This window comes from Macrobrachium nipponense, chromosome 21 (genome assembly GCF_015104395.2).
Source record: "Macrobrachium nipponense isolate FS-2020 chromosome 21, ASM1510439v2, whole genome shotgun sequence".
Taxonomy (NCBI): Eukaryota; Metazoa; Arthropoda; class Malacostraca; order Decapoda; family Palaemonidae; genus Macrobrachium; species Macrobrachium nipponense.
The window spans coordinates 9,334,146-9,350,482 of record NC_087212.1 but is presented as its reverse complement, the minus strand read 5'-3'; the positions used below and the strand labels follow the sequence as shown (position 1 = coordinate 9,350,482).

The 16,337-nt window shown below is 33.8% G+C and overlaps 1 protein-coding gene across 1 annotated transcript in view; it reads right to left on the bottom strand.

Moving 5' to 3' along the window:
• Positions 1 to 986: 986 nt before the first annotated feature.
• The window catches only part of LOC135197759 (ephrin type-B receptor 2-like), a gene marked incomplete in the record, with an annotated part of 698,018 nt that continues 682,667 nt past the window's right edge, over positions 987 to 16,337 (bottom strand). The window contains 6 exon segments of the mRNA XM_064224842.1: positions 987 to 5,392; positions 11,666 to 11,832; positions 12,359 to 12,529; positions 13,080 to 13,289; positions 13,397 to 13,564; positions 13,807 to 14,030. Of these exon segments, the coding sequence (XP_064080912.1) occupies positions 5,125 to 5,392; positions 11,666 to 11,832; positions 12,359 to 12,529; positions 13,080 to 13,289; positions 13,397 to 13,564; positions 13,807 to 14,030 (1,208 nt within the window).

Genomic DNA, 16,337 nt, shown 5'->3' with positions numbered 1-16,337 from the left:
TTTTTTAATTAAATGTATTGCATGTACTTATTTCAAATAATTAAGTAACCATTAACTATAACAAACAAACAAAAAAAATTCCAAACGTCTGTTTACATCCAGCACTTATGAGTATCAAACGATCGCCAAGCAATCACTTTTACACAGTAAGCCATAAATTTTCATTATCTCTCTTCAACTACTGAAACTACCAAACAGTATAATAACCATTCATTTCTATTCTTTATTCTATCTTTACCTAATGTTTTTTTTTTTATTAAATGTATTGCATGAATACTAAGTTTTTCAATTTACAGCAACCTTTTACCAATAGAATACTTAAAGTACAAGGGGTAGATGCTGACCAATAGGAGAGCAGGACCTTATGGGGTGACTAGCATCAGGAACCAATGGGAGAGCGGGAGGATGGTGGCGAGTTTACTCAGTTGGCGGCGCAGGAGTTTTAAAATTGTTCTCGGTGGTCCAGGCGAATCTTGGGACTTTATAGCAACAACCTTTCGTATCTTGAAAACTTTTCGTATGTAGAGCAGTAAAATTTTTCGTATTGGCTTTCGTAACTTGGATTTTTCGTAAGTTGAGCCTTTTGTATCTCGAGGTATATCTGATGTTCTTCTCATCCCATCCACACAAGTTATTAAAGCATTTACGTACCTACATGGAAAACTTAATATACTGTAAAAATAAGGGTGATTAAAATGCTTGTTCTCCAACATTATTTCACTGACCAACTGTAAATATGTGCACAACTGAAGTAATACATGTTCAACTAGATTCATGTGTATTGTTATATAAGCTATGGTAAATAAAAATATAAATTGCTATGTAAATATTTTGCATGTTGTCTGGAAACTTACCTTATTGTTTTACCTTGGATTCTTTGGAGATCCAGGTGGTGTTTGTTTACAATGATAGTGTTTAATGCTAAATATTTAAAATAATTTCTTCCTTTCATTTATTTGAACAACGGAAAAAATAAAACTTTACCATTCCCGTATTTCTGTCAAACTTTATTGTTTCTTGAACACAAAGAACTTGCACATACAACTGCTTTTTAAGGTTAGGAATGAACAGAATACAAATATGTCAGCAGAAAATGCCGCAGAGATGAGGGAAAAAAAGGCTCCAGGATTCTGATGTAACCTCTTTGAATCGCTATTGATCAGTTGAAATAAAATAATAAATCTCTGAAAAGTGTAAAGCCAAATGCGATACAGGAAGCTCCTGGGGCATGTATTTCTCAAAGAGACCAGTCAGAGCTATTCTCTGCCAAAGGACATAAAATACTTTTGATTTCTTTCGCTGAAGAGACCTTCCACACTATAACAATTGAACAATGTGACAAAACAGCTTTCAAGTTTTTAAAGATTTTTAGTCAGGGCATCAAATCAAGCAATAACTGGCCTCTATCTCCCCACGGCTGGAGGGAGGGATAATAGATATGACTAGGAAAAAGCTACAATTTACAGCTGTTGCACTGGCAGTCTCTACGATTCATGTCAAACACTTCAGTTCGAGCAGAGTCATAGGGCATTCACCTAATGCAAATAGAATCACTGTTACAATATGAAGCTTACATAAATCATAATTAAAATTTATTTGAAATAATTACTCACATTGGCAAATTTGTCACGGTAACTGACTTAAAATTGGTGTGATCTCAAATAATACCAAATTATAATGAGTATAACAAAATAATCATCAAGTTCATATTTAAAATCATGAGTATTAGCAAAGAAGCTTAACATTCTTCTTGTTGCAACTATGTTCATCATACATACAAATAAAATAAAAAGTACGGGACACATTTACAATATTGAAAAAAGAACCGTGGTACTGTATAAGAAAATGCCTGCAGAATTGTATATATATATATTATATATACAAAAGAAAATAAAAAAAGAGGGTTCATTCACTGGATCTTAGGGGGCAGGGCTAGGGATAAATGTTAAGAGTAACTTTGGAATTTAATCACTAAAATTTATTTAAGCCTAAACCCCCAAAGTTCCCTCACTTCACAGACACTGATGCACACATTGGCACCTCCATTTCTTCAGCAAACTAAAAACAAATCACATTCCATGTTCGAACAATTAAAGAGTTCAAAATTGGAGATCTTGTACCTTACCAACTAAAAATATAAAATATTTGACTATTTTACAAACTTTATACAACATTATAGTACACAACATATGCTCTTCTAGCAATGCATCAGCTCAATAAATAAAAATTATATAAAACAATTACACTATGCTGTCCTCCGTGCTCAAGGCATTACAGATTTCTGTGTGACTTTCACGAGTAAACTAAAGAGAAAGACAGAACTTCAAAACCTCCCTTTTTATCGTTAAAATATCAGTGAATGAAATAAATTTTGATTTTGCCTTCTCAACAGTTTACACCAAGGTTGCGAAGAGTATGTTTGTGTATAGAACTGTCTTGCTGTATATAATTATATACAGCATCTTTGTTTTCCCAAGATTTGGGAAGATAATGGAGAATATGCCGCAGATTATGAGTTATGGTAATAGAAGACATATAAAGTAATTGCAAGACTACATCAGTAAGAAAATAAGACACACGTCTCTTGAGGTTTGTCAGGAAATTCGCCACAAAGCAAAACAACAGCTGTGATAGCATTTGGACTTAAGAAGGGGAAGGCTTGAGCTGTCAACATTGATCTAACGTTGATTTGATCAACCAAACCTTACCATTATACTGGAAAATAATGCCATAATCACCCAATATGGAAAAAACTAAAAACTTTGCTCCGAGCACTGAATCTAGCAATATCAGCAAAAACTGTCAACAGCTCACTAAATATTCTCACTCTCTCGGCCCCCATATACACAGCCTTCCTCCAGAAAGACCTAATGCTCCCACTACGCTGCCCTGGACGATTGCTTGATTCTCGGAACTGTCGATGAGGCAGTGAAAGTGGTCGCCCTGAGGCTTCATCAGAACGTAAAAATTCCCTGTAACCAAAGGACTCAAAGCAAACGACTACAAATACTGTTCACAAAATATGCAGCAACTCAACTGCAAATAGAAGACCACTTTTTGGAAGCTACTAAAAATGATTGGCTAAAATCTTTATGCAAGCTGAATTACATCTTAATAGGAACAATTCTAGTGGCAAACACCCTGACAAGGAACCATAACTGAGAGGGTTTGGAATGTGAAGACCAGTGGCCCACTCTGGCAAAATGGGTGTGGACCACTTTGCCACATCATCTCCCTCCCCTTTCCAAAATACAAGAATCCAAAATTATCACACACGGAACTTCCCTAGGAATACTCGCTCCTTCCTTCCTCCTTCATCATCATCTTTGGGACTTAAATTCTAAGCTTTTTCCTATTATTATGAAGTATGACGTATGAAAATACCTACCTACACAGTCAAGGATGTTTTTTGATTGTTACTCATTGCTTTGTAGTAACAAGACAGGAAGTTTACATATCTCTCATTTGTTGTATTGCTTGGTGCTTTTGTAGAAACTTCTAAATACTAAATAATACCTACGAAAATTTTGATTATCTAGTCATCACACATGTTCCCAAAACACAGGCTTTTTGCTAACACCATCACACAAGATATACACAAACATGCAATTGATATTTACTACACAAATTATGTGGAGGTTTAAAATGATAAAATTAACGGTAAATAAGTCTGCAGCTACATCAAAGGAATCATTAATCTTGTGGCTAAATAAGACTACTTTTACAGCAACTTGGAATATTGTACTGTGTAACCCATAATAAGTAATGGTGTGATATAGCCAAAGTTACAAGTACTGTTAAATAAATTATAACCTGTGCAAAAAGGAGTAGTACAGTGCAGGACACCATGGGATGACTGGACAGACACTGAAAAGGTATTATAATCAAGTCAGACTTGCTTTGTTAGCCAATGATTGGGTATTCATCTCTATTTACTCCTTCATATATGTAATCACACAGTGACCTCAAGATGATCACTGAATACTACATGAGTGTATGAGTAAATAGTTTTCTCTATATACCTACAATGATAATTTTAAATTTTTATATTCTATAACAGTAACACCCAGCCATTTACCAGCACTGCGCCATCTGACTCGAGCAACAACAAGGCTTTGTGACTACAACAGCTGGGTCCTGCGGGAGGGAGGGAGGGAGGAAAGGGAGTGGGGAATGGCCGGATGTTTATATGAAGGGTAAGTGATATGTGCGTCAGGAGGGAGGTTCTCTCTTCTCTTGGCCGTTTCCTGGTCTACAGTCTTTCCAGTTCCTTTATGGCTGGCAAACTCTTCAGTCTTGAAGTTATTTGACTTTTATCTTTTGCAAAGAACTTTTCTATGTTCATCTAAAAGTAATTTCCAGTCTGTGTGCATGGGCAACTTTAACACACACACACACATGACACTGCAGTTCACCAAAAATAGGCAAAACTCAATCTCTCAGTGGAAAGTGAGACGCTGGCAGAAGCTTAAAATGGGGAAACAGTCTCCAAGAGTTTCATCAAAGGGTTTTAGAAAGGACAACACCAATACTAGACTTTGGCAGAATAAGGTCTGGCAGCAAATGGAATATCAACAATTACACTAAGGGGTCAAACCTCAGGAGTGGTGTACAATGCGTGGACGTGACAAGAAAGCTCACCAACTCTCTTTCTCTATACAGAGTTGATCACAGCTGTTTATTCCATCTACAGACCACACACATGCGTACCACAGTTTTGTCTCCAACACATCATTGGCCATGAAAATATCACAAGAATGGGAGGGGTTAGGGTCACTTTCCAAGGAAAACAGTCACTGTCTGTTCAGAAGCGTGCTTCCCCTACACTTACTTTGCATTCTAGGATTAAGGGCAAATTTGAGCTATTGAAAAAAAAATTACTTTGAAGATGGATAATTTTCAAACTGTTCATTTAAGTAACATAAAAATGCACTCTAACCCATATCCTGAACACAATTTTTGTCTTTCCCTCAATCATTATCACATTTTCACGTAGACGATGGAATTCAGGCCCAAACTGATGTGCCAGTGGACATCACATGCATTCTGGACCTGGCATTTAGCCCACCTGACTACTAAACCCTAGCAAAGTGCCAACTGTTGGCATCGGCTAGAGTAGTGGCACTATACTAGGAAGCCCTCAGACATGTTGACGGCCAGCTGTGTGCGCATGGTGTGTATACTCTGGAGAATTTTCTTCTGATGACCAACTAACGTTATTCCCAGCTGATTCAAGTCATGCTGAGTTAGACGAGCCACAGCTTCAAGATCAGCAAGCCCTGCCCGCTGGAAGTTTTCTACATAACGACTCATCTTGAGTGAAGCTAACCAATCTTCTACTGAGGTTAGCTGGGTCATGTCTACTGAATCCAAGCCCAGTGCTGTTGTACACCTGTAAAAAAAAAAAAATTGAATTTGTATCAGTATTTATGCCTAATAAATAAACTCAATGCTTAAGTTTAGAGCTGTAAAATTCATGTCAATTTAATGGTGGCACTGGAAAATTGGGAGGACTAATAAACACTTACATAATGTAGTAGTTGCAGAAGAATTCAAACATTAAAAGATTGGGAAATTAAGAGCAAATTGAGCATTACAAACTTTTACTTTAAATATTGGGGTAGGGTTTGCAATTGTTTGCCCTACTAACTGATACAAGCTCAACTTAGAAAATTTCACTCATCCAGTGAAATTAATTTACTGTTTAGTTTCCTCACCAATGGACAATGCAAGACAGCCATTTCCTATGGTAAATGGGGACTCACATATGAAATACATCCAACATTTTGTGCAGATGGGGGCAGGATGGTAGTGTTCAAAATAAATGTAAATATCTCTTAAAATAAAACTGAATCCTAGAAAATAAGACACTCACATGATAAACTAATGTGAATTAAATGAAAGCAAATGAGTTATAAATGACTTCATGAACAGAAATAAAATTAACTTAATTATATTTCCCTCAGAAACACTGTGAACAAAAATAACTGTACCATTGGAATGACAGGATGAAGGAGACTGAAATTGTCATACAGTATATATAAATACAGTTGTAAATCTACAATTCCTAATGCATAGAAAATGAAAATATTCAAAGACAAACGCAATGGGTACTGTGTGAGAGAGCTTGTGTAAGTAGTATTGGAAAAGCAAGACTGGAAAAAAATACATGCTTTGCAGACTTAATCCAATAATAAATTCAAGAACTGGATGATTATGCAAACTGGTGCAATATGATAAACAGTATAAAAATTATACTATACGATACAAAATACTGTATATAGAAGAGCAATTTCAATTACCTTTCAAAAGAACAAGCACTTCCAGAAATAGAAAATTGTCAGGGTAAAGCCATTTGCATGCCTGCTTGGAATAGTTACCCTTAGGTATATGATTTGCAGAAGGAAAGGGAATAAAGGCAAAATGTTTCAATCTACAGTGCTACAAAATATAAGGCAATAAACATGAAAGTCATACTGCACAAAAAGTTGCGAATATTTCGCCCTGCTGAGCTATAATAATAAGAAATGACTGTGCATAATGTTCATAAGGTATTTTATTTTTGCAAAGATCAAAATGGCTCTCTTCCACTCTGTAATGCCTGTAAAAGGATATCAACTATTTAACACAATCTAGTAAAGTAAATAAGTGACTAACACATTTTAATATCCAAACTGACTTATAAGTTACATGAAAAGCAATACAGTGCTATATATATATATATATATATATATATATATATATATATATATATATATATATATATATATATATATATATATATAATATATATACATATACATATACATATACATATATATATATATATATATATATATATATATATATATATATATATATATATATATATAATTACAATAATTTCAGTAATGAAACAAGGGAAGAACCTGTGTCTTGGGGAATCTGTGGAGTAGAAATGGGGAATTATAATTAAAGAACAAAATATCCACTCCATTTTCAACTTCTTTTTCTTGTGGGTAAACTAAGTTTTCATTTTCTAAAGATAACACAAGCCAAAATAAGTGGTCTTGTACTGCGCATCGCTGTAGCTCATGTGGTTAAAAAATTTGCATTTGATAGTAGTACTTGGGAAGGGGTGGGGGAATTGTAAGTACCTGTATTTCCAAAGTATAAAAAGCATAAGTTAAACATAATTTATTTTAATGATAAATGACACTATCAAGGAGCACATAATAAAATTTTAGGCTCCTAATTACTCTTACACAATTTAGAATTACTGCAAGAATTAACAAAAAAATTTAAATACATGTACACTAAATATATTACTGTACTGAGAAAGTTCTTTATAAGATTCTACAAAAATAAAAATACTGTGTCTACAAGGCATAACATACTTTGGATAACAATTACATGGGGAAAGATTAACCACTTAACTGTACTGTTCTTACATTCGACCCAACTTGACCAATATTTATATTTTATCAGTAGCGAATAAAGGCAACACCCTTGGTTGCTCTAACTGCCACACCTACAAAGCACTGTAAATATTACTTGGTAGTATTCAGCATTTAACATATGAATACAGTAGTCAACCACACTACATCAAACCATGCCTAGGCAATTCTGAAAGGCATATAGAAAACTAAAGCTAAAATACAATGGTCATCATGCACTAAGAAAAGTGACAACAGCATTAACATACATTCAGCTTGGAAACTAATTACATGAAAGTGTGTTTTATTCTGCTCCACAAAAGCAGTACTTTTTACAGACTGCCCCCAGGGGGCAGTAGTCTCCACTGAACTGGCTCTGATGATGTCTTTTTTGACATCTCCAAAAAATAATGATTACCTTAAACCTTCACCAGGTGACAGGCATGCCAGACATGATGGCGTTACTTAGGCTGCCTGGTTAAAGTTGACCCACTGGGGTCGGATGAGGACGGGTGCATAGTAGGGATTTTGGGGAGCCGGCCGCCTGGGGAGAGACCATAGGACACCACCATCAGCCACACTACCACACCAGGCAAGAAGGTAAAGCACCACCGAAAGTAAAAGCAATCGAAAGAGAGGAGGACTGGGTGGGGAAATCATGGGGCAAAATATTGGAAGAAAATAAAAGGCGGGAAGCAGAAACGGGTGTAGAAAAAACTATAAAATTTGCTAGTGTAAGTACACTTAGGTGTCTTATCTTAAAGTATTAGCAGAGCTGTTGAAGAATTGGTGCATAAAGCCACTTGTTAAAAATCACCTTTTTTTAGTGCAAATAAAAAAATGCATGTCACTGAAATTCACAGTACAAGAGTCATGGTAGTGTTTGGAATTAGAAGTTAGTGCACAAAAAAAAGCTTGTAAGACATAATTTTCTTATTAATGTGCATTGTTATACCAAGAAAAATCAATCACAGGAAACAACAATTATATCTTGAAGAAAAATGAAATTGGATGGTAGTAAAATGTACAAGTGTACATTTAAACATCACAATAAACAACACAGCCTTGGCAACATTCTTTGCAGCAATAACACATACTCTTAAAGAACTGTTAAAATGTTTTCAACATTAAAATTGTTATCATGAATGTTCTTGCTTAGAACAAAGATATAGTAAAAAAAAATAAGGTATGAAAAGCATACTACGTATTAATATTAAAAGAATAATAAAATTTATAAAAAGAGCACTGTCGATGTATTAGATGTAATGCAATATGAAGACATAGCATACCAAGGAAAGCTGTACAAAGATGTTTGAAAAAGTAGTGATAAAAGCTAAGAATGATTAAATTGAACCTAGTGTTTAATATTTTGTTAAGCTGAAGCAAAGCCTATGGTATAAATGTCAATTAATTAATGCAAATTAAGTAGCATATGTGAAAGAAGAATTCATAATCATATTGGGTACACAACGACTAAAAGATAAATAAAAACTGATAATAAGTCCAGAAAAGTTTGAAAAGAAAGATCTGGAAAAGTAACGAGAACACGAATTTTATAGATAATCATCACAAACTTTCTTTAGGCCTGCAAAAGCCTTAGTAAGTAAGGTCTAACAATCCAACAGCTAAAACAAGAAAGGAATAATATGGGATCCTCTACGTTTCACTGTCAATGAAGACCTAATGTTTTCTTGCTTGCTGATGCACAAGAAAAGCAAAGTAAGAGGTAGCTTTTTAGAAAAGTGGAAGGTTGAAAATTGATGAAAAATATAAATAAACTGACACAGTAATAACCATAACATGTTTGGTAATGCCTGTAAAATATTGCAAAAAAGTGCTATACAAATTGAACAAAATAATAATGTCCAGTTAAAGAGTTTAGCCTTTTCAAAAATGCAAAACTTCAGTAAATCACAAAATTGAATCTAAAACAAAACTTAAAATAAAATGATTAACCAAATATGTTAATTCTGTAATTAATGTACAGGTAAAACTTGACTACATTAAGAAGTTTATATGCCCTTAAACTGCTAGGTATTTACCGGAAGAAAATCCCAACCCCCTTTTAGTACCAACATAGAGGCTTCTCATAGAGGCAACTAAAAAGAAAATGGCATGCAAAATGTAAAAAAAACAAGAAGACTTGGTTATCCGTGGCAATCAACAATCATACATGAATTTTAATTAGCTGGTGTAAAAGGAAGTTCCAAAGAATGCTGGACAATCCCTTTGAATCCTTGGCTAAAACATTGAAGATGGAAGGTTTCATCATAAAACAGCACCATTTTTGACATTTATGACCTTGCAAACATGGATCTCAGAGGACTAAACAAGAGAACTCAAGGACATCATTTAAAAGATAGAATTGTACATACAATTACAAGAGCCGTATTGCTCTGCTTCACATCCACAGTGAAAACAGCGACAGCCAAAAGGTCTTAGAGTTAGGTAAATTTGAAGTACCATTTATAATTTCTAATTACACAGCGCTCTAGTGACATCAAATTCTAAACATCTTTTGTACCTGTATACCATTTTCATACCTTGTCATTACAAAGTCAGCAAGAAGAAAAAAAAATAGGCTGTACATACAACATTCATAAAGATGTAGTACTGTATACAAATACTGCCAGCCTTATGTGATACATATAGTTTCCATTTAAAAAGTTAAAAAGCTTAAATCATGTGATGGGGAACCACAACAGAGGCCAACATAAACATCCTCTACAGTTTAAGCACTGTATCCTTGGCAGCTATTAACAGAGCTACAGTATTATCTACTAACTATAGCATATGCCTCCTTTTATAGCCAAAATACAATCAAAGCCCAAACAGGTGTTCATAACCATCTAAGAAATTTTGGACACATGAGTGTCTTAGGGCAAAAATTCCAAGTCCACACCAGTGGTTACTGATACTTAAATCTGAAAATTTCCTAGCAGGGAAAAGCCACTGTGAATCAACTACATTATATAAATGAAAATAAGTAATACATTGAACAGGCATTTTCGTATAAAATCAAGGTCAGGGGAATTTAGCATCTTTCTAGTTTCCACATCTGGTCTCTTCACGTTCAGGAATCAATGACTACAAGAAAACCGCATCTTCCAAATACCGTAAATAGAAGGTAAGTAAAATGTAGCAACATTAAGAGAGAATTTACTGTACCAAATTTATACCACCACCACTAACAATTATGAGTAAAGTAGAAGGAGAAGATTCTGACAGAAAATCTAATGACAGTTGTAATTCTATGTTTAATCAATACACAACAGCCACTACAGCAGACTTACAAACAGCTGCCAGCAATTCTTTGCCACAGCCCGCCAGTAAATTTACATAACTTATGCCATGCTTTCAGCAAGTGGCAAGCAGTAAGGCATTGTAGCAGTATGCAAACAGCTTTGTATTATAGGGTAAAGACTGGTTCAAGTGTTACTTGAAAGTAAATTAGTTAAATGAACTATGCTTCTGACCTGTTTTGTCAAGAAATCTGAATGTTTGTGCATTCTAAGTTTACTTGTGCAGTTACAGTACTTGACTCACTAACTTTGAAGGTATTGCAATTTCTAATTTTCATTTATCAATTTACTTTTGGAAATGATGACCTGGCATAGTTAAACAGACCACTGAGCTAAAAAAAAAATTAATTATCTTTTCTCATGGGTCAATTTACTCCATATAAACTTGCAATCTGGGTACTCTAAACTCAGAGTAATTATTGTATGCCTGAACAGAAAAATCTGTCAAAATATAATGCCTCTTCAACAAAACACTTCTTAGCTTGAAATGTGCATTGTGTCAATGTCTTGAGACATATTTCTGTATTTGGTCATACTTCATTATGAATTATAAAAAACATTGTACATATCAAGTTTGTGACAAAAACATTACATTTTATACTGGTCAGAAGAGTCTTATACGATGACAACTCTCAAATTTAAAAATATTATGTCTTATGATATATTTCATGCCAAAAACACAATGAACCAATCTGCTACCCAATGGAGCATATTAAGTAAAAAGACAATTTAAAATAAAAATAAATCTAGATCAGGGATCTACTGGATATGCAAATCATATTCTATCCATAATTAAACATCCTCGCCTTGAAATTAATTCAAACAATTTATTTATAGTAAAAACTAAGTGACTGTGCACAAGTAGAACCCTGATGAGGTCAGAGTGGCTAATATTCGTTAAAAGTAACATACTGTACTGTACAACCAGGGGAAATTGGTATACTTTACCTGTTCTGAGCTACTTTGTTGAGTGCCTCAGGAGTGCGAATCAGTCTATCCAAAGTCCGCACAATTGCAGCAAAATTAGGACGATGATTCCGCTCTTTTTGCCAGCAATCCAACATTAGTTGATATATGGCCTCAGGACATTCCATTGGAGCTGGCAAACGATATCCCTGGAACATAATAAATGACTTATTTAACCAAAACAATAGAGATTCAGGTTTAAAAAACATGTTACAACTACAGCACATCAATTACAGAAACCAAGTACTAGAAGAAAAAATTGAAAGAACATTAAGTACTGGCAGAATAGCAGAAAACAATACACTGTGTCCATCATCTGTCGTAATGTTTTATTTTTTCACTTCAATGTGGCTTACTGATCAGATTTTATTTGGATAACTGCTTTCAATAGTGTCTATGAATTTTTATGAGTAACAGTTTGACTAAATTTGCTATGTACTTTGCATTTCTTTACAAAGTATGTGCACTACACTTGAAATCTCTATTTTTCATAATTTCATATAACTTTGGCTTGTAAATATTTTAATCACAATAAAAAAATATTCTGTACTTCTTTACTAACTAAATTGTATTAGCATACAATACATGTATTTAAGTGAGACTGGAACTAATCTATTCCGGTGTTAAGAACACATAAATTAGTGACAAGTGAAGCAATAAATTAATCCATTTTACCTTTTCAATACTTTTTATAACATCTTGATTGCTCCAGTTCCAATACGGTCTTTCCCCGTAACTCATTACCTCCCACATAACAATCCCTAGACTCCAAACATCAGATGCACTTGTGAATTTACGGAATGCGATGGCTTCTGGGGCAGTCCATCGCACTGGTATCTTTCCTCCCTAAAAGAAAAAATTAAGTACTTTAGTATATTTTTTTGCTAACAATTCTGTATCTATAAACTATAGCATCCTAATGCTTAGATAAAATACCTTTTAAAAAAGGGGTACAATAATCAGATGCCAAATACTGACCAAATTAATTTCAGTGACCTGGTTAGATTATTTAATTAAGCACAGTAGTATACTATTTACAATTAATTTCAGTGACCTGGTTAGATTATTTAATTAAGCACAGTAGTATACTATTTACAATACAAGAAATGAAATAGTTTCATTTTAGTCTACAAACTGGCATCTAAGCATCAACAATAATGGTAATAATCTTCCAATATTAAAAAACAACAGCAAAATCTACTTTATAATCAGTCTAATACTGTATACAGCATATCATAATAATTAACATTAATGCATGGGACCTTCCTGTAAAAATTAAATTTTGAATTGCAATGTCTTCATAAAATGTGTACATGGCTAGTCTGAAGCAAGACACGTAACTCTAGCTAGTGGATACTAGTACTCCTAAATTTCCTGTTTAACCTCAATTTCTTACCCTAGTAGTATAAGCTCCTTCAGTGTGACTTTCAATTTCTCTTGATAATCCAAAATCTGCAATCTTGCAAATAAGCTGTGCATTGACCAATACATTACGGGCAGCAAGATCCCGATGGACATAGTTCATCTCACTCAAGTACTGCATCCCTGAGGCAATACAGCGCAGCATACCTACAAGCTGAAGAACCTGGAACTTGCCATCATTGACCTGTAACAGTCAATGAACATTAATAAGTGTAATGATGATCAAACAAAATAAAACTAAATTCATAAAATATAAAAAAACAGATCAAATACACTGTAAATGAGCCTTACCCGAAGGAACTGATCAAGAGATCCATTTTCCATGTATTCTGTGATAATCATTACAGGATTACTTTTTGTAACGACACCTTGCAGGAAGATTACATTTGGATGCTCAAACTGGCCCATAATAGAGGCTTCTGTGAGAAAATCAACTCGGGCCTTTTCAGGTGATCCAGGCTGAAATTCAAGAATAGTATTAATCTTCATCTAATTTAAACTCTGAAAGTTTAGCACCTTTTCAAGTGTATATATACTCCAAAAACCATTACTGAATTCAACACTTTTCAAAATTACAAAGTTTGGACTTCCTCAAAATTACAAAGTTTGGACTTCCTCAAAATTACAAAGTTTGGACTTCCTCAAAGTATATCAACATTATCCAACAGTGAAGAAAGTTATTTTTCAAGTAAAATTCTTACCTTGAGGGTTTTGATAGCTACAGTCATCTCTGGTCGGCTGGGCAATTGTAAGCTGCCTTTACAAACATCACCAAATTCACCCCCGCCGATGATTGCTTCAATTGTGATATAAGAAGCATCGATTTCTCTCGCAAATTCTCTAATAGCTTGGTTTGGGTCCTCGTAAGTATGTGGGTCAATGTAAGTTCTGTGATGCCCAACTTGAGTGAAAAGAGGAGTTGTCACTGGAAGTGGCAAGAGTAAAAATCCATAAAATGTGACAGAATTTTCTACTATTGCACCATAAACTAAACAGATGTTAGAATTAATTTACAAACATTGATAATAGTTTTTCGAATTAATAAAAAGTACTAAGTATCAAAAATAATAATTTCAACCATTCCACAAACATTATAAAAAAAGAATTAATGTAAAAAAATATAAAAATAAAACTACTTATTTTCCAATTGCTGAATAATTAACAATCTCAAGGCATAAAGAAATGAAATTTAAATGATCATTCTTCTCATAGATGAATCAAGATGAATGTGCAAACTTTCAATTAAACTCAATACTTATTAAGGGCAAAAACTCTTATTTTACAAATATTAGCAAGAATAATGACAAGAGAAGAAAACTGAATTAAATTCTCATCTATGAGGATAATGATTAGCTGCACAGTATAAATATAAATTTCATCACAATGTATAAATATAAATTTCATCTCAATGTACATGTACAATCACCAATAAACCTTCTTTTAACAGTACTGTACTCAAAAGGAGTGAGAGAGCAAAATGTATGTGGGATTTGTCATGATTTCCCCAGTATATTTCTAAACCCTGCCTTACTGTAAAAATCTACTATGTAAACAAAATTCCTCTTAGTTCAAGACAGTATATTACTGGAAATCCTAAACAAAACAATGGAAAACTCTCAATTTGGAAAAAAAAATCTGGTCATTGGAAAATGACATTTCCAGTACTTTACAATTCAGGAAATGGTTCAATGAAGTCTACGAATGGAGATTTGGTCATGGAATGAAAACTAATGAATCTGGAGGGAAAAATAACTGTACGTATAATGTTCACACTTCTGAGAACTTGAGTATTTGGTAAGTAAGAAATACTGAGCTAATTGTAGTAAATTTTGTTTTCATTCTTTGTAAAGTCAATAACAAATCTGCTAGAAAAACATGATAAAGAGAAAAATTAGTTTGGTATATACATTTTCAAAGGGTATAAAATCACTACACTTTATACGAATTTTCTAAACATAACCCAGATGCATTGGATAAATTTGTTTGGGGGGGGGGGGGGGGTGTGTGTGTGTGTGTGTGTGTGTGGTGTGTGTGTGTGTGTGTTGTGTGTGTGTGTGTGTGTTAGAATAACGATCCTTCAAGATCTGCCAAACTGATCCAATTTGTAAGTGAAATAGATTGAACTGGTGCATATGATCAACCCAACTAGTATATTCTGTAGTGAAACTATGTCCACGTAAAGATACGTAAACTCAATAGAAAAAAGAAAACTTCAAGGGGTCATACAGAATCAAACATTTCTACCTTAAATTCAACTTGAAATATAAAAGGCTTGTAGATAATTTTAAAAACCTCTAAGGATAACCAAGTAATTTGCAGTCACTACGCTTAAACAGAATGTACAGTAATTCCAAAGTTATCAATGCGAAATTTCATAATATGAAAAACCTTTACAACATCTAAATGATGATGATATTCAATTCATGCATAATACTTCATAACACCAAATATTGCAGTGCACATATGGGCAGCAAATATAATGTGTACAGGGATTGAGAATAACAGTGTGAAAATGGACTGGGTAAAATCATAAAAAATAAAAATTATATGCATTGAAAATAGGAATTACTGTGCACCTCTTTCTAGGCATCGATGTACATGTATGTATATATAATTGGGTTCCATACTACATTAATTGCATTGTATTTCTCACATACCACTATACAGCATCAGATATTTTTTCCTGTACTTGATAATACTTAAGGCATACTCACACTTTGTAGGTCTTGCAAACAATTTTTATGGGCGTATATGATGCAGTTTACTATTATGACTAAACTGCATTCAGTTTAATATACAGCATAACAATACATATCTAGAGCAAAGTAAGTAGATATTATAACTCTCACTGCCCTGAGAAGTACAGTACTGTAATAATGGTTTACCCTGCTGTTTTAATGAGAGAAAAATAATATCACCATCACCCTACTAAGTACATTCACACATTCAAATACTATTTATTAACCTATTAGTAAATATTGTGAGAAGCATATACCATACTATGTTTCAAATATGGCATAAACTCTACTTCCACTGACCATATCATATGCCACACACTCCTAATTTTTATTAAACTAAAAAAAAGGCCAAAATCCCTATGTATGTCGCAAGAAGCCAAATGTTTCTAGACATGTATTTCTAAATTTGCAGGAATTAGTATAGGATCTGAGGATAATCACAACACTGGGTTAATTAGAATGTCTTGAGATACAAAGAAATATTTCCTATTTTA